Source organism: Phyllostomus discolor, chromosome 6 (assembly GCF_004126475.2).
Source record: "Phyllostomus discolor isolate MPI-MPIP mPhyDis1 chromosome 6, mPhyDis1.pri.v3, whole genome shotgun sequence".
NCBI classification, from domain to species: domain Eukaryota; kingdom Metazoa; phylum Chordata; class Mammalia; order Chiroptera; family Phyllostomidae; genus Phyllostomus; species Phyllostomus discolor.
In genome coordinates this window covers 41,971,415-41,994,510 of record NC_040908.2, presented here as the reverse complement: position 1 = coordinate 41,994,510, position 23,096 = coordinate 41,971,415, and the positions used below count along the sequence as shown (strand labels likewise).

At 36.0% G+C, this 23,096-nt stretch overlaps 1 protein-coding gene and 1 long non-coding RNA gene across 2 annotated transcripts in view; one reads left to right on the top strand and one right to left on the bottom strand.

Annotated features, from left to right (window-relative positions):
- The window catches only part of LOC118501106, a 150,825-nt gene that overhangs the window by 43,951 nt on the left and 83,778 nt on the right, over positions 1 to 23,096 (bottom strand). The window lies entirely within an intron of this gene.
- LOC114498694 (WD repeat containing planar cell polarity effector) overlaps positions 1 to 23,096 on the top strand; it is a 295,440-nt gene that overhangs the window by 230,947 nt on the left and 41,397 nt on the right. Inside the window, exon 14 of the mRNA XM_028514800.2 lies at positions 16,402 to 16,564. Within this exon, the coding sequence (XP_028370601.2) occupies positions 16,402 to 16,541 (140 nt within the window). The 3' untranslated portion in view covers positions 16,542 to 16,564. The remainder of the gene's footprint in view (positions 1 to 16,401; positions 16,565 to 23,096) is intronic.

Below are 23,096 nucleotides of genomic sequence, written 5' to 3'. Positions count from 1 at the left end.
CTGCTTAATGAATACAAGAGACTAATGTGCTCCAGGTCTATGAAGATAAAAAATTATCGTGACCCAATCTGCTGTCTTAAATGTACAGAACACCCAATTTCTCATAAGAAATGAGTAATAATAAGATTGCAACTGAATCGCACACACAGTTTTAAAAAACAGAATAAGAAGCAGAATAATTTTCCTACAAACAATGAAAAAACTACAGAATAACATTACCACAAACAGATGAAAATTAACCCTAGTATTCTAAAATAAGCTTACATAAACTGATATAATGATAGAAGTTATGAAAGAACAACATAAATCAGTATTAGAGAAACTAAAAAATGTGGTGAGAACAGAAGTAAGATATTTTTAGATATGAAAGAATTAAAAAAATAATTAAAAATAAGAAAAAAATAATTTCAGAGATGAAGGTCAAACTAGAAGGATCACAAGAACAAAAACACATGTCTTATGATAACTAGAGAATCTAAAGGGGAAAAACACTCAAAAATAAAAAATAAGTAGAGGAAATCAACAAAATGAAAAGGTAGCTTACAGATCAGGAGAAAGTATCTGCAAATCATATTTTTGATAAGGGGTTAATATTTGAAATAAATAAAAGAACTCATACAACACAATAGAAAAAAGGAACAAATAATCCAATTACATCCAATTACAAAATGGGCAGAGGATCTAAAGAGAAATTTTCCCAAAACAAGACACATGGGTGGCCAACAGGTATATGAAAATGTGCTCAACATCACTGATCATCAGGGAAATGCAAATCAAAACCACAATGAGACATCACCCCACACCTGGGGAAAATGTCTGTTATCAAAAAGACAAGAAATTATAGACCATTCTGCGTGGTGTAGGCCCAGCTCCCACTTAGAAAGGCCATTGGAAAACGATGTCTGGTACACAGGACCCACGCCCATGGACAGGTTCAGGACTGCATTGCACCTAGGCCACTTTGAGACTTGCTTTTTGCTAAAATTCCCTCACCCTGAATTGAGGCAGCAAATGTTTACTACATATCTTTAAAGTGACTCCTTAAAATCTATGCTAAGTCTTCCAAGGATGAGTAACCAGTTCAAAGACTTTTCTCTGCATTTGCAAATATCCTTCTTCTCTAATGTGATTAGTGGCATCCTCTCCTTTGTTTTCTGTAAAAGGTAACCACCTAAAGCGAACCTGTGCATAGCAAATGAGGACCATCCTCAATGTAATGTGCCCAGAAAAGCAATAAAAACTTGTCAAGGCAAGGGTCAGTGCACTCTCCTGTTGAGAGAGTGGCTACGCCATCCCTTTTCCTCCACAGGACTTGGTAGTCCATGTGAATTTGTCTTATGTCTCATCCACAGAACAGCAGACACTGCTTGCCAGTGTCCTCACCAAGAAATAACAAATGTTGGCAAGGATGTGGAAAAAAGGGAACTCTTGTGCATTATTGGTGGGAATGTAAAGTGGTGTCACCACTATGGAAAATAGTTTGAAGGTTCCTCAAAAAATTTAAAATAGAATTACCATATGACCCAGTAAACCCACTTCTGAGGATTTATCTGAAGGAAACAAAAACACTCACTTAAAAAAAGATATCTGCACCCGCATGTTCATTGCAGCATTATTTACAATAGCAAGGATATGGATACAACCTAAGTGTTCATCAATAAGTAAATGGATAAGAAAATGTGGTGTGTGTGTGTGTGTATTATTCAGCCACAAAAAAGAGAATGAAATCTTGTCGTTTGTGACAATATGGATGTATTTGAAGGTACTATGATAACTGAAATAAGTCAGAAAAAGATAGATACTGAACAATCTCACTTATGGTGGAATTTAAAGAACAAAAACAACAAAAAATGAGCTCATCAATATAGAGAACAGATTGGTGGTTTTCTGTGGTGGGCAGGGGGAGCATCAGGGTGGGAAAGAATGGGTGAATGGGGTCAAAGTTACAAATTTCTGGTTATAAAGTAAGTCATGGGATGTAATGTACAGCATGGTGAGTACAGTTAATAATACTGTCTTGCATGTTTTGAAATTTGTTAGAAGAGTGGATCTTGAAAGTTCTCATCACAAGAAAAAAGTTATAACTATGTATGGTGATGGATATTAACTGGACTTACTGTTTTACCATTTTATAATATAAATATCAAATATTACATTATACCTGAAATATAATGTTATATCAGTTATACCTCAATAATAAAAGTGTGTATTTTGAATAAAATATATTGAATCTGAAAAAAATGAGGAAGAGAAAAAGGACAAGAGAAAGTGCTAGATATACAACACAAAGAAGATCCAACATATGTATAATAGGAGTTCCTAAAGAAGAATAACCAAAGCAATACAATAGAATAGATCCTAAAAAAAACTCTTAAAATTTCTCTGAAATAAAAAAGACTGTATACTGTAAAATGAAAAGGCATATCACATATTTTGAAAAAGCAGCCTAAGATTTTTCTATATCAAGACATATATTAATGAAATTCTTGGACTTTAAAGAAAATAAACAAAAAAAATCCTTGGGGTGTTCAGACAAAAAGACTAAGTGATCCCTTTATAAGGATAAAGGGAATAGAATCAGATTATGATCACTTTTTTTAAAATCCTCACTTGAGAATATGTCTATTGATTTTATATCTATATATTTTTTTATTCCAGGGAAAAAGAAAGAGAAACATTGATGTGAGAAAAACGTCTATTGGCTGCCTCCTGTACACAAAACTGAAACCTAGACAGGTGTCCTGACCAGAAATCAAACCCACGACATTTTGGTTTATGGGACAATGCTCCAACCAAGCCATACTGGCCATGGCATGTTTACTGATCTCAGAGAGAGAAAAAAAATCGATGTGAGAGAGAAACACCAATCACCTACCTCCTGTATGCGTCCCAACCAGGGATTGAACCCACAACCTAGGTATGTGCCCTGACTGGGAATCGAATGTACAACCTTTCGTGTACACCAGGATGATGCCCCAACCAAATGAGCCACCTAGCCAGGGCAGTTATGATTGCTTTTTGATGACAACACTTTATTACAGCAAATAAAATCAGGTTATGATCATTTTTATAGCAACACTTTATCCCAGAATAATGGAGTAATACACTTAAGATGCTCAAGAAAAAAAACATGAGCCAAAAATTTTATATTCAGCCAAAACAACCTATTATTCCCATGAGCCATTACTGGGGAATCTACTAGAGAAAGAGATTCAGGCAACCAAAATGACTGACAACACCTAAATAAGGACCACTGGTGAGCATTACAAATATATCAACCTATGAAACTAAATGATGAAACCTGTCACAACATACAAATTCTGTATGATTCTACTCATATGCAGTATCAAAGGTAGTCAAACAGAAAGAAGAAAAGTAGTTGCTAGAGGGATTGAGGGGGGTACAATTAGTTTTAGTGAGTATAGAGTTTCATTTTTCTAGGTGAAAAAGTTCTTGAGGTCTGTTGTAAACAATGTGAACATGCTTAACATTGCTGAATTGTATATATATGCTCCTTGACTTATAATGGGGTTACATCCCAATAAACCCATCTTAGTTAATAATATTGTAAGTTAAAAATGCATTTAAAGCATGTAATCTACCAAACATAACTTAACTTATCAGGTTTCTACTAAATTGAGTAGAAACCCACTTTCACTCCACTATAAAGCTGAAAAGTCTTAAGTCAAACCATCTTAAGTGGGGGACTGACTCTACTTGAAAGTGGTGAGATGATAAATTGTTATGTATTTTTTACCACAATAAAAACCAATAGTTATAAGAGTTGTAAATAATAGAGTACACCTATCAAAATATGGGATGAATGCCCTGGCTGGTGTGGCTCAGTGGATTGAGTGCCAGCCTGTGAACCAAAAGGTTGTCGGTTCAATTCCTAGTTGGGGCACATGTGGGCCAGGTCCCTAGTGCGGGGGGTGAGAGGCAACTGATAGATGTTTGCTCTTTCTCCGTCTCTTCCCCTCTCTCTAAAAATAAATAAAATTTTTTAAAAAGATTTTGCCAAAAGCCACTTTTTTATACCTTTCCCTTTCTTCAACAATAATCTATGGTTATAATAATTGGGTATCATTGCTCTCCTTTGAGAAAACATAAAAATGACCAACATTACAGATTTTCAATAATTAATGTTTGCTTTTTTAAAGGATTTGTTTATTAAAAAACAAAATCAACCACTCAATTAATATATAAAATGTCAAATTAGTAAATTAAGGCATAAAATGCAAATGTTCAGTTGCTTTTAAACATTTTTGTTCTCTTGGTCTATTTCCTATGACTTGTAATTATTTTCATAAAACCACTGGCTGAAATTCTAGTTCAGTAAAGAACTCAACTGAATTGACTAGGGAGAGAATTTTATATATATACATATATATATAAAGTGTAAAATTATCTTTAAGAACAAAGCTTTTTTAAAAAAACACCAAAAACCTAACATTTCTTAGAAGAATTATGTTGTGGGCTTCCTAAATTGTTTAAAAGATCAGTATGAAGAATTCCTGTAAACAGTTCTAACTGAGGCTTTGTCCTTTTAACTTAAAAGGCTTTATATTATAATTGCTCTGTAAATATCAGAATTTTCTATATATTGTGCTATGTACACAAAGAAGCCGACAAATGGCTTATCTTGTACTTATCAACTTGTTTATTTATGCCTCCAAAAGCCATATTTTTTTACAAGAGCAGCTGCTACTTTGTAAATATTTTAATGGCTTCTGTTAAGTAGAGCTGTCATTTTAGCAAACAATATTATAAAAGATTTTCATTCTTCCATGTGATTGCATATCTTGAAATGTGTTTTACCCTGAAAATCCTTTGGAGCTTTTAGACTGGAAAGAATATCTCCTTAGAAGGAACAAAGCCAACAAAAGACTAGCTAGATTTAAAGAATAATATATAATATCACCAAGGAAATAGTGCTATTTATTTCATAAGACAAATGTATAAAAGCAGTAAGTTCTCTTAGCTCACTTGTGTTCTTTTGATTTAGGCTATTTGAAGAAATGAAATAGTGCTGGCTTTGAGCCAGACATACCAGATATGAACCTCAATTCTTTTGCTACTTACTAGAGATTAGCACACATTTGATCCTGTCCAAAATGTCACTGAGACATTTGGTCCACACTAAAAGGTCCTTGATATTTGGTCCAAAATATCCATGAAGACATGTGATCTAAGCTAACAGGTCCTTGAAGTTTGTCCCTACCGAAAATGTCCATGAGCTCATTTGGTTCATGCCAAATGGTCCTTGAGATTTGGCCCTGTCAAAAACATCCATGCTTAGAAAACATCCCTGGGTTCAAATAGCCCATAACATTTATTTATGCTTTTGGTTCACAGAATTAATACATAAAAAATACTGTTGTGTTTTATTGGCCTAATAATTATTTTGTGGCTATATTGCCAATAATAACCCATCTTACCTCAGTAGCCTAGCTGATGTGACAAATGAGGTCAGGTGGATGAGTCTGGATTCAAACGGTGCAGAAGAGCAGAATTTATACCAACTATTCATATAGAGGAAGAGTCCTACAGTTAGAGAAATGCATAGTGGATGACGAGTTGAGGATGGGACCTTGCAATGCATGGTGTATTAACATGTCACTGGGTATTTGGTTGGATGTGTCTGGGGCATTCAGTAAGGGTGGAATTTGAAAGGAGGAGTTAGGTCAAGCTGCCAAGTAAAAAGAATGGTGAATGTACTGATGTAAACACTCTACAGAGCCTCTTGCATGTTCAGGAGTGAGAATGGGTGAGGCTGTCCTGCCATATAGCAGTCAAACATAATGGCCACTATGAGGGATTGCTTGGTCATCTATCCCATCGCCCAGGGTTAATGGGCGATGTTGCCTTTGAATTGATGTCCTATAGGGGTACAAACAGTACAATTCAGGAAGCATCTGCCACATATTGGAGAGGTTTTAGTGGCTGTTACTTCCACACTTACCTGCTAGTTGGCGTGTACAACCACACCCTTGGCTGGTTCCTACCTACTGACCAATCCAGTGCTACTCAACTGGATGTTGAATCCATAAGACATTAGTAAGGTTTCCCCTACCAATGAACCAGCACCCATTGGTCAGATGGCTACAAAAGAACAAAAAACAACCCTTCTTCTTTGGCTTGGAAAAGAACATCTTTACCTCAAAATCATGGCAGAAATAGTATACTCACAAAAAGAAAAGCCAATGCTACATCACAATAGTTTTTGTTACCATTTTCATTCTTTTAACAAAGATAGGAATAAAAGATACTGGCACCATGAGGGGAGGAGAATATGCAATGCCTAATGTACAACTAGTCGGGATGTGGATAACATTCCAGTCATTCAAGATGTGACTGGAAGCCCTGGCTAGGTTGCTCAGTTGGTTAGAGTGTCATCTTGATATGACAAGTTGTGGGTTCGATCTCCAGTCACAACACATATAAGAATCAACCAATTAATACATAAATAAGCAGAACAACAAATTGATGTTTCTCTCCCCACCCCCTTTCCTCTCTAAAGTCAATAAATATATTCTTGGGTAAGGATTTTTCAAAAAAGCATGAGTTCTATCAATTGAAATAAAAGGATGCTAGGCAGCAACATGAAGTCATATAAAAGTATAAAATTACCCAATAAAGGTAAATATGTGGACAAATCATGTATAACCATAATTTTGTTGCATAAATCCACTTTTAATTACTGTATAGGTTATATGAGACAAAAGCCTAAACATGCCCTATAATTCTATGTTAATAGGTACACAGTATATAAAGATGTAATCTGTAACAATAATAACAAATAGGAGGATATTACTATAAAGGAGTAGAGTTTTTATGTAATAGGAATTAATGGTTTAAAAGAGATTTTTATGATTTTATAAGGTATTTTATGTAATCAAAATAACCAAAAAGAAAATATTTATTGAACATACAGAAAAGGAAATAAGAAGGAAATCAAAACATACCACTACAAGAAAAAAAATCAAAGACACACAAAAGAAGGTAGTAGGGGAGTAATGAGGGACAAAAAAAGCCACAAGACATACAGAAAACAGTATCAAAATGGCAATGCTAAATCCCTTTGTATCAGTAATTACTTTAAATGTACATAGATTTTTTTAAAAAAAATTTTATTTATTTATTTTTAGAGAGGGAAGGGAGAGAGAAAGAGAGAGAGAGAGAAATATCAATGTGCGGTTGCTGGAGGCCATGGCCTGCAACCCAGGCATGTGCCCTGACTGGGAATCAATCCTGTGACACTTTGGTTCGCAGCCCGTGTTCAATCCACAGAGCTATGCCAGCCAGGGCATGTACATAGATTTTTTAACTTAATCTTTATTGTATTTTTTACATTACCTTTCAGTTCCCTTATACCCTACTCCCCCCAGCAATCACCACACTGTTGTCCATGTCCATGAGCCCTTTTTCCTTTTTGCTCAATCCCTCCACCTCCAAACCTCCTCCACCCCGCAGCTGTCATCCTGTCCTCCATCTATGAGTCTGTCCCCATTTTCCTTGTCAGTTCAGTTCATTAGATTCCACATGTGAATGAAATCATATGGTATTTGTCTTTCTCTGACTGGCTTATTTCACTTAGCATAATGTTCTCCAGGTCCATCCATACTGTTGCAAAGGGTAAAATTTTCCTCTTTTTTACAGCCAAGTAGTATTCCATTGTGTAAATATCCCATAGTTCTTTTATCTACTCATCTATTGAGTGACACTTTGCTTCCATATTTTGGTGATGTAAATAATGCTGCAATGAACATAAGGTTGCTTATGTTCTTTTGAAAATGCACATAGATTAAAGTCCCAGTCAAAAGACATAAATTGGCTGACAAGATTTTTTAAAAAGACCCAAGAATATGCTGCATACAAAAGACTCACATTATATCTAAACAACACAAATAGGCTGAAAAAACAAAAACTGAAAAAAGATATTCTGAGCAAAAGGTAACAAGAGAACAGAAGTGTCTGTACTAATATCAGATAGACTTTATGTCAAAAACTATCAGAAGGGATATGTATAGTTGAAAAGACAATCAAAGTAAAAAGGACAATTCACCAGGAAGATATAACAATTACAAATATTTATTTGTCAAATATCAGAGTTCTTAAATTTATAAAGCAAACATTGACAGAATTGAAGGGAAAAAAAGTAACTAAATACTAGTAGGAGACCTTAATTCCCTACTTTCAGTATTAGGGGAACAACCATACATAATAAAATGGAGGACTTTAACAACGCAATGCATCAATTGGATCTAACATACATACATAGACCACTCAACCCAATAGCAGACAACATATTCTTCTGAAGTACACATGGAACATTCACCAGAATAGACTTTATGTTAGGCCCCCCCAAAAAAATCAAGTCTGAAAATAAAAAAGACTGAAATCATAGAAAGTGTCTTTTCTCAACACAATGGAATAAACCTAGAAATCATCAGCACAAGAAAAACTTTACAAATGCTAATTAATACATTACTGTTCTCTAGAAAAACACAGAAACAACAGTCTATATATTGATACACAGAAGGGATTTATTATTGGAGTGGACTGACATGATGATGGAGATTGAGAAATCCTAAACACATTATCTGCAAGCTATACAACCAGGGAAGTAATTTGTAATTTAGTCCAAGTCTGAAATCCTAAGAACCAGAAGAGCCAATGCTATAATTCCCAGTCTGAGGCTGAAAGTCTGGAAACTTGGGGGCGGGGGGGGGGCCGGGCAACTGGTGCAAGTCCCATAGTCCAAAGGCCCAAGAACCAAGAGTTCAATGTCAGAGGGCAGTAGATGGATGTCCCAGCTCAAAAAGAAAGACAGTTCACCCTTCCTCTGCTTTTTGTTCTATTCAGGCCCTCAAAAAATAAGATGATACTTGCACACATTGGTGAGGGTGGATCTTCACTTAGTCTAATGATTCAAAAGTTATTTGCTTCCTGAACCCCATCACAGGCATACCCAGAAATAATGCTTTGCCAGTTGTTTTGGTATCCCTTAGCCCAGTCAACTTGACATAAAACTAGCCATCACAACATGAAGATTAAACTACACATTCTTTTTTTTAAATATATAAAGAACTTTTTTTTAGATTTTTATTTATTTATTCTTTAGAGAGGGAAGGGAGGGAGAAAGAGAGAGAGAGAAACATCAATGTGTGGTTGCTGGGGGTCATGGCCTGCAACCCAGGCATGTACCCTGACTGGGAATTGAACCTGCGACACTTTGGTTTGCAGCCTGTGCTCAATCTACTGAGCTTCGCCAGCCAGGGCTACACATTCTTAAATAACCAACAGGACAAAGAAGAAATGACAAGAGAAATTTAAAAGTTTCTTGAGACAAATGAAAATAAAAATGCAATATACTAAAACTTAAGGGACACAGTGACAGCAGTGCTGAGAGAAGTTTACAGCAGTAAATACTTACATTAAAAAAGAAAGAAGATCCAAATCAGCAATCTAACTTTACAATTCAAAGAATGAGAAAAAGAACAAAGCCCAAATTTAGCAGAAGAAAAGAAACGACAAAGACCAGAACCAAAATAAAAAAGAGACCAGAAAATTTATAGGGATAGTCACCAAAACTAAGAGCTGTTTTTTAAAATCTCAATAAAATTGGAAAACCATTACCTAGATTAACTAAGAAAAGAGATGACTAAATGAAAATCAGAAATAAAAAGGATAAGAAAGTACTGTGAACTGCATGCCAACAAATAGTAAAAGCTAGAAGAAATTGATAAATTTCTAGAAACATATCACTAATTATGAAGAAATAATCTGGGGGAGGCAATGACTATGAAAGTGGGGGTGCTAGGCAGAGGGGGGTGAAGGGGGAAATAACTGAAACAACTGTAACAGAATAAAAAAATTTAAAAATGAATAATAAAAAATTATCTGAACAGACCTATAACTAGTAAGGAGATTGAATCTGTAATCAAAAAACTCCCTACGAAAAAAAGTCCATAACCTGATGATTTCATTTAGAAAAGAATATCAGCAGTCTTCCAGAAACTTTTCCCAAAAAACTGAAGAGGGAGTTCCAGCCAAGATGGAGGCATAGGCAGAAATGTTTCGCTTCCTCATACAACCAAAAGAAGGATAACAACCAATTTAAAAACAAAGAACAACCAGAACTGCCAGAAAATCATTTGCATGGAAGTCCAACAACCAAGGAGTTAAAGAAACATTCATCCAGACTGGTAGGAGGGGCAGCTGGGGTGGCAGAGGGGGAATGCACCAAGGCAAGGTGGTGGACCATCTAGGTGATCCCACATTTGTGTGCAGGTAAAGAGAAACAATGGGGGAGTGAGACAGACCATGAAACCCAGGGTTTCAGCACTGGAAACTAAAGACTCAAAACCCCTGGCTATAAAATATCTGTGGAGGTTGTGGCAGCAGGAAGAAACTCCCAGCCTCACAGGAGAGTTTATTGGAGAAGCCCACAGTCCCCTGAAACATACACAAACCCACCAACCTGTGAATCAGCATATGAAAGGGCACGATCCACTTGTGGGAAGCAAGGGAAGTGGCAGAAAGTGGGATGAGAGCCTAGTAAGTGGCATTTGTTCCCTCTCTGACCACTCCCACACAGAGCCACAATGCAGTAAAGAGGGTTGCCCCACCTGGTGAATACCTAAAGCTCCACCCTTACCACATAACAGGTATGCCAAGACAAAGAACTATGACCTAAATGAAAGAACAGGTCAAAACTCCAGAAAGAGAACTAAGCAACAAGGAGATAGACTATCTGATGCAGAGTTCAAAACACTGATAATCGAGATGCTCACAGGATTGAGTTTCATTACAAAATGAAGGAAGAAATAAAGGCAATACAAAGTGAAATAAAGGAAAATATGCAGGGAACCAACAGTGATGGGAAGGAAACCAGGACTCAAATTAATGATTTGGAACAAAAGGAAGAAATAAATATCCAACTGGAACAGAATGAACAAACAAGAATTCAAAAAAGTGAGGAAAGACTTAGGAACATTTGGGACAACGTTAAACATTCTCCAACATCTGAATCATAGGGGTGCCAGAAGGAGAAGAGGAAGAGCAAGAAACAGAAAACTTATCTGAACAAATAATGAAGGAAAACTTCCCCAAGCTGGCAAAGGAAATAGACTTCCAAGAAGTCCAGGAAGCTCAGAGAGCCTCAAAGAAATTGGACTCAAAGAGGAGCACACTAAGACACATCATAATTAAGTTACCTAAGATAAAAGATAAGGAGAGAATCTTAAAAACAGCAAGAGAAAAGGAGACAGTTACCTACAAAGGTGTTCCCATATGGTTATCAGCTGATTTCTCCAAAGAAATATTGCAGGCAAGAAGGGGCTGGAAAGAAGCATTCTAAGTCATAAAAGGCAACAACCTACATCCAAGATTGCTCTATCCAACAAAGCTATCATTTAGGTTGGAAGGGCAGATAAAGTGCTTCCCAGATAACATCAAGTTAAAGGAGTTCATCATCATTAATCCCTTATTATATGAAATGTTAAAGGGACTTATCTAAGGAAAAGAAAATCAGAAACTATGAACAGTAAAAGGACAACAAACTCACAGCTATCAACAAGTGAATCTAAAAAACAAAAACAAAAAATAAGCCAACAATTAGAACAGGAACAAAATCACAGAAATGGAGATCAGCCCTGGCCAGTGTGGCTCAGTGCAGTGAGTGCTGGCCTGTGAACCAAAGGGTCGCCAGTTTGATTCCCAGTCTAGGGCACATGTCTGGGTTGTGGGCTGGGTCTGCAGCTGGGGGCGCATGAGAGACAACCACACATTGATGTTTCCCTGTCTTTCTCCCTGCCTTCCTCTCTCTCTAAAAATAAATAAACAAACAAACAAATAAATAAATAAATAAAATCTTTAAAAAGAAATGGAGATCACATGGAGTGGGGAGGGGGAGAATGGGGGGAAAGATACAGGGAATAAAAAACATAATAGGTGGGCACCTCCTACAGGGGTAGGTAAGAACAGTGTAGGAAGTGGAGTAGCCAAAGAAATTATATGTACTACTCATGTACATGAACTAAGCGGGGGAGGGTAGGATGCTGGAGGGGGCCAAGGCTGGGAGGAAGGGAGGAAAGAGAGAAAATATTGGGACAATTGTAATAGCATAATCAATAAGATATACTTAAACTGAAGAGGAAGTAAAATCCCAAACTCATTCTACTAGACCCTCATTACCTCATACCAAGGCCTGACAAGGATGTTTAAGAAAACAGACCAATATATGTGATGAATGTTGACATAAAATTTTTTTTTAACAAAATACGCCCTGGCTGGAGTAGCTCAGTGGATTGAGCGCAGGCTGCGAACCAAAGCATCGCAGGTTCGATTCCCAGTCAGGGCACATGCCTGGGATGCAGGCCATGGCCCCCAGCAACCACACATTGATGTTTCTCTCTCTCTTTCTCCCTTCCTTCCCTCTCTAAAAATAAATAAATAAAATCTTAAAAAAAAATACGACCAAGCCAAATGCAGCAGCATGTTAAAAAGAATATACACCATTAGCCCTGGCTGGCGTAGCTCAGTGGATTGAGCGCGGGCTGGGAACCAAAGTGTCCCAGGTTCGATTCCCAGCCAGGGTACATTCCTGGGTTGCAGGCCATAACCCCCAGCAACCGCACATTGATATTTCTCTCTCTCTCTCTATCTCCCTCCCTTCCCTCTCTAAAAATAAAAAAATATAAATAAATAAAAAATTAAAAAAAAGAATATACACCATTAACAAGTGACTTATTTCTGAAATGCAAAGATAATAGTTGAACCTATAGAATGGACAAATACTCTCTCTCTTTATATATATATGTATATATATATTTATATATATGGTATGTGTGTATACATATTTGTCAAATATATATATATTTGTCAATTATGCAGATGAAAATATTTGACAAAATTCCACATCCTTTCATGACAAAAACTTTAACAAACTAAGTATAAAAGGAAACTCCTTGATGTAATAATGATCATATATAAAGAGTGCACAGTTAACATCATACTCAATAGTGAAAAATTGAATGCTTTTCCTCTATGGTCATGAACAAGCCAAGGACACCCACTCTTTCCAGTTCTATTCAACATAATACCAGAAGTCCCACCACAGCAAACAGGCAAATAAAATGCATCCAAATTGGAAAGGAAGAAATAAAATTACCTCTGCATGTGATATGACCTTATACATAAAAAACCCCTAAAGATTCTACTGAAAAGCTGTTAGAATAAGTGAACTCATCAGAGTTGCAGCACACACAATCAACATGCAAAAATCAGTTGTGCTTTTATACCCTATAAATGATCTGTAAAGGAAGTTTTAAAAACACTTCCATGTACAAGAGCATCAAAAAGAATAAAATTCTTAGGAATAAATCTAAGAAGGTGAGAGATTTGTACACTGAAAAGTAGAAAATATTGCTGAAATAAAATAGTAAATAATGAGTAGAAAAATATCCCATGTTCATGGATCGGAAGACATTATTATTAAAATGTATGTACGTCCCAAAGCAATCTACGAATTCAATGTCATCCCTATCAAAATCCCAATGATGAATTTCTCAAAAACAGAAAAAGCCATCCTAAAATTCATGTGGAATCACAAGGGACCCTGAATAGCCCAAACAATCTGGAAAAAGAACAAAACCAGAGGACTTGCACTACTTCATCCCAAAACTTACTACAAAGTTACTATTACCAGAACAATATGGTACTAGCATAAAGGCAGATACATAGGCCAATAGAACATAAGACCCCAGAAACTATCCCTCTTATATATGGCCAAACGATTTTCAGCAAGGATGCCAAGTCCATTCAATAGGAAAGGACATCCTTTCAACAAATGGTGTGGGGAAATCTGGATGTCCATATGCAAAAGATGAAGTCAGACCCTTCCCATTCACTGTGTCTGTAAAATTAACTCAAAATAGATCAGGAAAGAACTGAAACTACAGAACTCTTAGGCAAAACAAAAAACAAAACACACACACATACACACACACAAACACAGAGAAACCTTCATGACATTGGATTGGCAATGACTTCTTACATGTATGACACCAAAAGTACAGGCAACGAAAGTAAAATAGGTAAATTGTACTACAGTCAATCCTTGATTCTCAGTCATCTCCCATCTTGAACAATTTGGTTCTCAACCAGGTTGTTCATGGGAAAATGTCTCAGTTGTTCAACAAAACTTCAGTTCTTGACCTGATGACTCTTTCATGGGGACACCTGTATAATCAGTCACCTGCATGATTCAGTTTTTGAATGAATCACTTCTTGAACAGTCTTCAAGAACAAATTAAGTTCAAGAGCCAAGGTTCCACTGTATATCAAAATTCAAAATATTTCTGCATCAAAGGACACTATCAATATAATGAAAAGGCAACACAGAAAGGGAGAAGATATTTTTAAATATATATCTGATAAGGGATTAAAATCCAGAATATGTAAAATACTTCTAAAACTCAAAACCAAACCCAATTCAAAAATGGGCAAGAAATTTGAGTAGATATTTCTCCAAAGACATACAAATGACAAATAAGTACAAGAAAAGATGCTGAACATCACTGATTATCATGGAAATGCAAATTAAAACTACAATGAGATAGCACCTAACACCCAGTACAATGGCTACTATTTAAAAAAATAACAAGTTTTGATATGGATGTGGAGAAATTGGAACACTTGTGCATTCTTGGTGGGATTGTATGATGGTGGACCTCCCCTACAAAATGGAATTTATTTATTCTAAAAAATGTGTTTATCTTATATGTTTAAACCTCAGTCACCTTCAAAGTACTCTTCACTTGATGCAATACACTTATCAAGACTTTTCCACTGCTCAAAACAGTTTTTGAACTCATCAATTTTGATGCCTTTTACTGCTTCTGCCATTTTTTGTTTTACTTCTTCCACATCAGCAAAACGTTTCCCTTTGAAGACTTTTTTCATCGGGGGAAACAAAAGAAGTTGTTCAGGGCAAGATCTGGCAAATAGGGAGGGTAAGACACAGGGGCTATACTGTTTTTGGTCAAAAAAACTGCTGAGTACTCAGTGTGAGTTAGGCAGATGTACTTATAAATCACTCATCATGAAACAGGCAAAGAAGAATCTTCAAAAAAATTCACTGAAGCCAAACACAGCCTCTCACAACAACGCCAGCTAGTACACTGATACAGATGGGTTCCTAGAACTCACCTAAGTATCATAAGCCTGTACTACAAAGGGCCTGCCCTCCAGAACATAATTACAGTTTTGGGGGGAGTCCCTCTCCAAAAAATGGTGCAACCACAATCAAAACAATATAGTGGCTCCTCTCTGCACTCCCAAGTTCATAGCAGCATTACTCAAAACATCCAGGAGGATGAAGCAACCCAAGTGTCCATCAACAGATGAGTGGGTAAACAAAATGTGATATACACATGCAGTTGATTATCATTCAGCCTTAAGAAGCGAGAAAATTTCATCACATGCTAAAATGTGGATAAACTGTGGAGACATTATGCTGGGTGAAATACGCCAGTCACATAAATATAGATACTGTCTGATAACATTCATATGTGGTATCTAAAGTAGTCAGATTTATAGAAACAACATATAAAATGGTAGTTACCAGGGCATGGGGGGAGGGGAGAAATGGGGAATTGTTTAATGAGTATACACTGTCAGTCTTGCAAGGTGAAAAATTCTGAAGATCTGTTGCACGATAATGTGAATATATATACTACTACTAAACATTACACTTAAAAACAGCATGGTAAAAATTAAGTCATATGCTTTTTCTAAATAAGAATGTTTAACTAAAAAAATACACACAGTATGGTTTTAACAGTTTAGGCTTTTAATAAAGTTTGTTTCTACAAGTATATATTTTTCACAACTTCATTATGTTTTCTCTCTACATCTGTATGATGTGGGAATAGCAAACTTTGTACACTTAAAAATTCTAAATAAGAATTTTATTGAAATATTGGAAAGGATATTTTTCTTCCTGTTTTGTTTTCAAATTGTGTGCCACAAGCCCTGGCTGGTATAGCTCAGTGATGTCTGTGACCCAGACATTATTTGTATTTACGTGACTAAAAAAGGTCACTGGTTCAATTCCCAGTCAGGGCACGTGCCTGGGTTGCAGGCCAGTTCCCTGGTTCAAATTGTGTGTTACATGTAAGAAAGTAAAATAATTCACTTCTTATAGTATTCCAATATAATAAAATATTACAGTGACAAAAATATAATATTTAACAAAATGCTGGTTAAAAACACCATGAATGGGCAAGTTATAAAAGTTTCATTGAGGTATGTAAAAGTGTTCCTGTAATCATTCTTCTGAAGCAGTTAGCAGAAATTGTATTTGTATTTGACTCATGTCCTACCATTTTTAAACAGAACTCCTGGGGCCTTTGAACAGAGGGGATATGCTGACTGAAGCTTTTGTTGGCCTATCATTAACACCTCAAGGAGAAGACACATTTCCAGATAACCTCCCCCTGTTTTGTTCTATCAATAGTCATATTATTCAACAATGAACACTGACTGTCTCTTCTAATAGGTAAGATATGTTGAACTAAGAAAGTTGCTGAGTAAAGGAAAAATATTTAGTATTAAACAAATTAAAGATTCATCTTTTAAATGCAAACTAATAGTTAAGCAATAACATTTCAAAATGCCACACAAAATAATGTACATTTTCTCATGTTTGAGGCTTTGCAGTATTTTGGCCATGCAGTAGCAGGCATGATGAAGATAGAATTGAATGTAAACCATAACAATTTTGTAAAGATTTTATTTTTTAGGGAGGGGATGGAGAAAGAGAGGGAGAGAAACATTAATGTGTGGTTGCCTCTCACACACCCTCACTAGGGACCTGGCCTGTAACCAGGGATGTACCCTAGACTGGGAATTGAACCAGTGACCTTTCAGTTCACAGGCTGGCACTCAATCTACTTAGCCACACCAGCCAGGGTGAATGGAAACAAAAATTTTCAGAATTAATCTTATTTGAGGCCAAAATAAAATTACTATAATGTACAGAAGAATTTGTATTCTATTGTTAAATTTTAGGATTGTTAAATTATTAGATCAAAATATTACTTTTTTAATATTTAGTTTGAATTATATGTTATGCAAGCTTGCCATTAGTTTTTGAAATCTGATAAGTGATCATTTAATATCATTCAACTTACCACTCTGGGTTATTGAGAAAATAAATATAAGGATAAATGTGAAATTAAAAACACTAAATAGTTTTATTTATAATGAAAATATAGGCCCTGGCTGGTATGGCTGAGTGGATGGAGTACCAGCCTGTGAACCAAGGGGTCACTGGTTCCCAGTCAAGGCACATGCCTGGGTTGCAGGCCAGGTCCCCAGTGTGGGGTGTGCAAGAGGCAACCACACATTGATATTTCTCTTCCTCTCTTTCTCCTTCCCTTCTCTCTCTAAAAATAAATAATTTTAAAAAAGAAAATTACAATATTAATTATGATGATGATAATTCTCCAAAGCAAAGATCAGCAAACTTTGTGTAAAAGGCCATATATTATGCTTGTGGGCCAAACAGACTTTCACAATTACTTGTAGGATGAAAGGAGCCACAGAAAATAAATGAATGAGAGTGGCTGTTACAGCTTATGAAACAGGAAGTAGTCAGGATTTGTAGCGTGGTCTCTAGTTTACATACCTGCTCTTAAAGATCCCAGTTATATGCAATAATTGTGCAGAGACCATATCTTTCATATATATATGATGTGTATGAATATGTGATATGATCTATCATACAGGAAATACATGATATATGGTAATCTGTGATGTTCTAGGAGATTGCCCCCATCCTCCCACCACCTCTAAACTAGTTCAGAACCTTGTACTTTTAATAGGGTGTGACAGGCTATGAAAACCAATAGCTGATCTGATTTGGAGACTAAGAGTGGAAAAACCCCATTCAGGAAGCAGCATTATCAATAAAAATAGCAAACTTACCCTCAGTAAAAGTAAATGTGGTAGTTAATGAATAGGGAAGGCCACAGATCTACAAATCTGCTTATTAAGTCAATTCACAGAATGGCGGTCTAGCCAGAAATTTAACAGGGAGATCCTGGACATGAGAGAACCATAGAAGGGCTAATTAAACTCTGCACATTCCTGATGTAGTTGTATGATCCCATATTTGGGCTCTCTTTTGTCTTGCACAATTCTAAATTTCCCCATTAGGCTTCTTTCCTCTTTCACACCCAATTGCCAAAGGTTCCTCTCTCTTTTGCCTTTGATCACTGACCTATCTCCTTCCCCAGAAATTAAGCACACCTGCCCCCCCCCCCATCAAGTAGCATGGTACTTTTCATTTTAGGCCCCTTCCTGTAGTCCATGCTCTGATCTGGAAGAATACCAAGAGTTGGAGAGATCACTGAGATTTGGTGCTTTTTCCATTTTATTTACAATTATTATGAATTATGAACATTCTATCTTCAAGTCATGCCAGAAGTGTGGTTTTCATGTAGTTTCATTTCTCCCTTTCTTCTGTTTTGTACTGTTTATAGAGGAAGTATTGGGATCTGAAAAGGAAGGGAGCCACTATTATTGTATATTCACCTACCTGGAAGTCCTCCCTCAATTTACTGTTTTAAAAACAATTTTGCTGAGGTATAATTTACATGTACCATAGAATTCACCCATTATAATTATACAATTATAATGTCTGGTACATTCATAACATTTGCAACTACCACCAAATGTTTTAGAACATTTCTGTCACCTCAATAGTTCCTTTATGTCAATTTACAGTCAGTTCCCACTCCCGTCTCTAGGCCAGGCCGATCATTGGTCTGCTTTCTGTCTTAGAGAAAATCTATATAAGTGAAATCATATAATCTGGAAATTTCACATTAATGGAGTCACCCAATATGCTGCTGTTTGTGTCAGGCTTCTTTCACTTAGCATTATGTTTTGGAGGTTCGTACATGTCACATCATGTAGTTTACTTCTTTTTAATTGTGGAATAGTATGATATTGCATGGATATTTGTATATTGACTTACCAGCTGATTGATATTTGAATTATTTCCATTTGTGGCTACTATGAACAATGTTGCTATAAATACTGACATATAAGTCTGCAAGTTGTCTTATGTTTTATTCTACTTGGGTACATATGTAGGAGTGGAATTGCTGGATTATACTGAAAGTTTATATTGTTAGTTTTAAGAAAATGCCAAATTGTTTTTCTAAAGTGATTGCATCATTTTACATACCCACCAACAAGGTATAAGGGCTCCAGTTTCTCCACATCCTCACCTATGCTTAGTATTTAGTCTTTTTTATCATAACCATTCTGGTTGGTTTAGAGTGGTAGCTCATTATGATTTTAATTTGCACTTCCCTAATGACTAATGATATTGAGCATTTTCATGTTATTATCATCCATTATAATATATCTTTGATGAAATATTTATTCAAAACTTTTGTCCATTTTTAACTGAGTTCTCTTCTTATAACTGAATTATAAGAGTTCTTTATGTACTCTCAAATAAGTCCTTTATCAGATATAAAATTTGTAAATAATTTCTCCTAGTCAATGGCTTGCCCTTTCATTTTCCTAATAGTGCCTTTTGAAGTTCAAAAGTTTATTTTGTTGAAGCCCAATTTAGCTATGTTTTTCTTTCATTGATTGTGCTTTTTGTATTATGTATAAAAATTATTTTTCTAACCTAAGGACACAAAATTTTATAAATCAATGTCCCCTCAATCAATGTAATTAAAAATAAAAATAAATAAAAATGCTATTCTATAACCATAAAAATAAAAGGAAAAAATCATCTCAGGTACCTGAGAAAAATTACATTAGAATAATTGGTTCTAAGATATATCCTAACAAAGCTCTTAGATTCCAATGATTAATTTAAAAAATAATCAAGGTCTCCTGGTAAACATATCAAATAACTTATAAAGCAGAAGAATTAAACTAGAATAAAATACAAAGCAAGGCAAAATTGGAGCTGCAGTTTTTAAAAACTTAGTGAAAGAAAATGTATACCAAGAGTTTTGTGTCCATCTAAGCTCTCCTTCAAATATCAAGGCTAAAGAAAAACAGTTTGCATGAACCCTTCTTGAGGAATAGTCAAAGAGCTTCACCCAGCCATGGATGACTCAGAAAACTTCAGCAAAGGACTGATTGTGAATGATTTAATACATTTAAACAGGAGATAAGTATGGGAGACTCATGTACAGATACTGAATGTTGTAATTAAGTACAAATGATACAACTGAAAAGTAAGAGGAGAACATAATGAAAGAGAAAAGCAGAATAAGCTCATGGATTGTTATATACAGGTGGGAGTTAAAGGATGCCAATAAACAGTATAATCACATAATAAAAAGCTAAGAAAAGAAATTGAGATGAAGGAAACACCTAAACATGTCATAAAGAAACATAAGCAAATATAAACCAAATGTACATAATTGTGAAATATTCAGGTCAAGGTGGAGGCACAGATAAGCCACAGCAAAAATTACAACTAGACTACAAAACAACTATCACTCAGAATTGTCAGAAAATCAAGCTGTATGGAAGTCTGGCATCCAAGGAATTAAAGTCACATTGGTCCAGACAGATAGGAGGGATGGAGGTACAGAGATGCACAAAGAGTCACAGAGAAATGGAATGAGTGGTCCCAAACTCATGTGTGGTGGATAAAAATCAGGAGGGATACCTCAGGAGGGAGGGATCCCATCCCCACCCCACACCACCCAACCTACGGTTCCAGTGCCAGGAAGATAAGTCCTCATAACTGCTGGCTGTAAAAACCAGTAGGAATTGGGGTGGCAGAAAAAACTGCAAGATTCTCAGGAGTCTCCTGTCAAAGGGCCCACAGCAGAATTAGGACTTATGCAGACTCACTCCCTCTGGACTCCAGCACCAGAGCAGCAAATGGGAGGGCACCATTGGCATACTGGGAGAAATTGAAGTGTGTGGTATCAGGGCAAGTGCTGAGGGACAGCTTTCCCCCAGACAAAACTCCAGAGGCCAGGCAGCAAAATTGTTCCCTTTCTGAGCCTTCCTCTACACAGAGCCACAGAGCAATGACACCATATCTGAGACTCCATCAACCTCATTCACACTGGTTGCCCCACCCAGGAGATTACCTAAGGCTTCATCCCATCCAATTTAGTGGTGCATTTTTCTACAATAGCCCATGCTACTAACACAGGAAGTCAAAGCAGCTCTACCTAATACATAGAAACAAACACAGGGAGGCTGCCAAAATGAGAAGACAGGAAAGTATGGCCCAAATGAAAGAACAGAACAAAACTCCAGAAAATGGACTAAACAAAATGGAGATAAGCAATCTATCAGATGCAGAGTTCAAAACACTGGTTATTAGGATGGTCATGGCACTGATTGGGTACTTCAACAGCATAAAATAGACACAAGCAGAAGTGAAGGTTACACTAAGTGAAATAATGAAAACTTTATAGGGAACCAACAGTGGAGTGGATGAAGCTAAGAATCAAATCAATGACTTGGAACATAAGGAAGAAAAAACATTCAATCAGAATAGCAAGAAGAAAAAAATCCAGAAGAACAAGAACAGGCTAAGGAGCATCTAGGACAACTTCAAACATACCAACATCCGAATCATAGGGTGCAGAGTGAGAAGAAGAAGAGCAAGAAATTGAAAACTTACTTCAAAATATAATGAAAGAAAACTTCCCTGATTTGGTAAAGGAAATAGGCATACAAGTCCAGGAAGCTCAGAGAGTCCCAAACATGAAGAGACACAAGGAGGAACACAATGAGACACATCATAATTAAAATGCCAAAGGTTAATGATAAAGAGAATCTTAAAAGCAGCAAGGGAAAAGCAGATGGTTACATACAAAGCAGTTCCCATACAAATATCAGCTGATTATCCAAAAGAAACTTCGCAGTCTAGAAGGGACTGGCAAGAAGTATTCAAAGTGATGAAAAGCAAGGACCAACAACCTACATCACTCTATCCAGCAAAGCTATCATTTAGAATGGAAAGGCAGATAAAGTGCTTCCCAGACAAGGTAAAGCTAAAGGAGTTCATCATCACCAAGCCCTTATTTTATGCAATGTTAAAGGGACTTATTTAAGAAAAAGAAGATCAAGACTATGAACATTAAAATAGCAATAAATTCACAACTAGGAGCAATTGCATCTAAAAACAAACTAAGAAAATAAGCAGAACAGAAATGGAATCATAGATATGAAGATCATTTGGAGGGTTATCAGTTGGGAAGAGAAAAGGGGGAGAATGGGAGAACGGTGTAAGGGTTAAGAAGTACAAATTGGAAAGTACAGAATAGAGAGTGGGATGTTAAGAACAATATAGAAAATGGAAAAGCTAAAGAACTTATATGCATGACCCATGGACATGAACTAAGGGAGGGGACTGTCGAAGGCAATGGGGCATACCAGGTGTAGGGGGGTAAAGAGGGAAAGTAGGACAGCTGTAATCACATAATCAATAAAATATATTAAAAGAAGAAATATTCAGACAGACTTAGGACCAAGAATATCAGTTATATCAATTAGTATAAATGTATTTACCTTGTCTAATAAAAGAAAAAGATTTTTAATTTGCTCATAAGCCAAGATCCAGCTATGTACTGCATACAAGAGATACATCTGAAATAAATTGATTCAGAAAAGCTAAAAATAAAGAGATGGGAAAAGATATGCCAGGCAAATGAAAAAGAAACCAACAATGGAAATCTTGGTTACAAAGAAAATAGAATTTAGGCCCCAAAGCACTAAATATTGAAAAGAAATGCTACCAACCAAATTTCATAATAAAATATAATCTTACAAATATTTATGCACCTAATAACACAGACGCTACCTCTATGAAGGAAAACCTACAAAAAAGACAGAAAAACACCAATAATAAGAGTCTTTAACTCATTGTTCTTATTATAAAATAGATTAAGTAGGCAAAAAATAAAGAGAAACAATACCTAAATAACATAATTGGTAATGAAGATATATATAGGTATTCATCAATTCTGATAATGGCAAATAAAATTTTTTTCTCAAGAATCCATGGAATATTGACCAGAAGT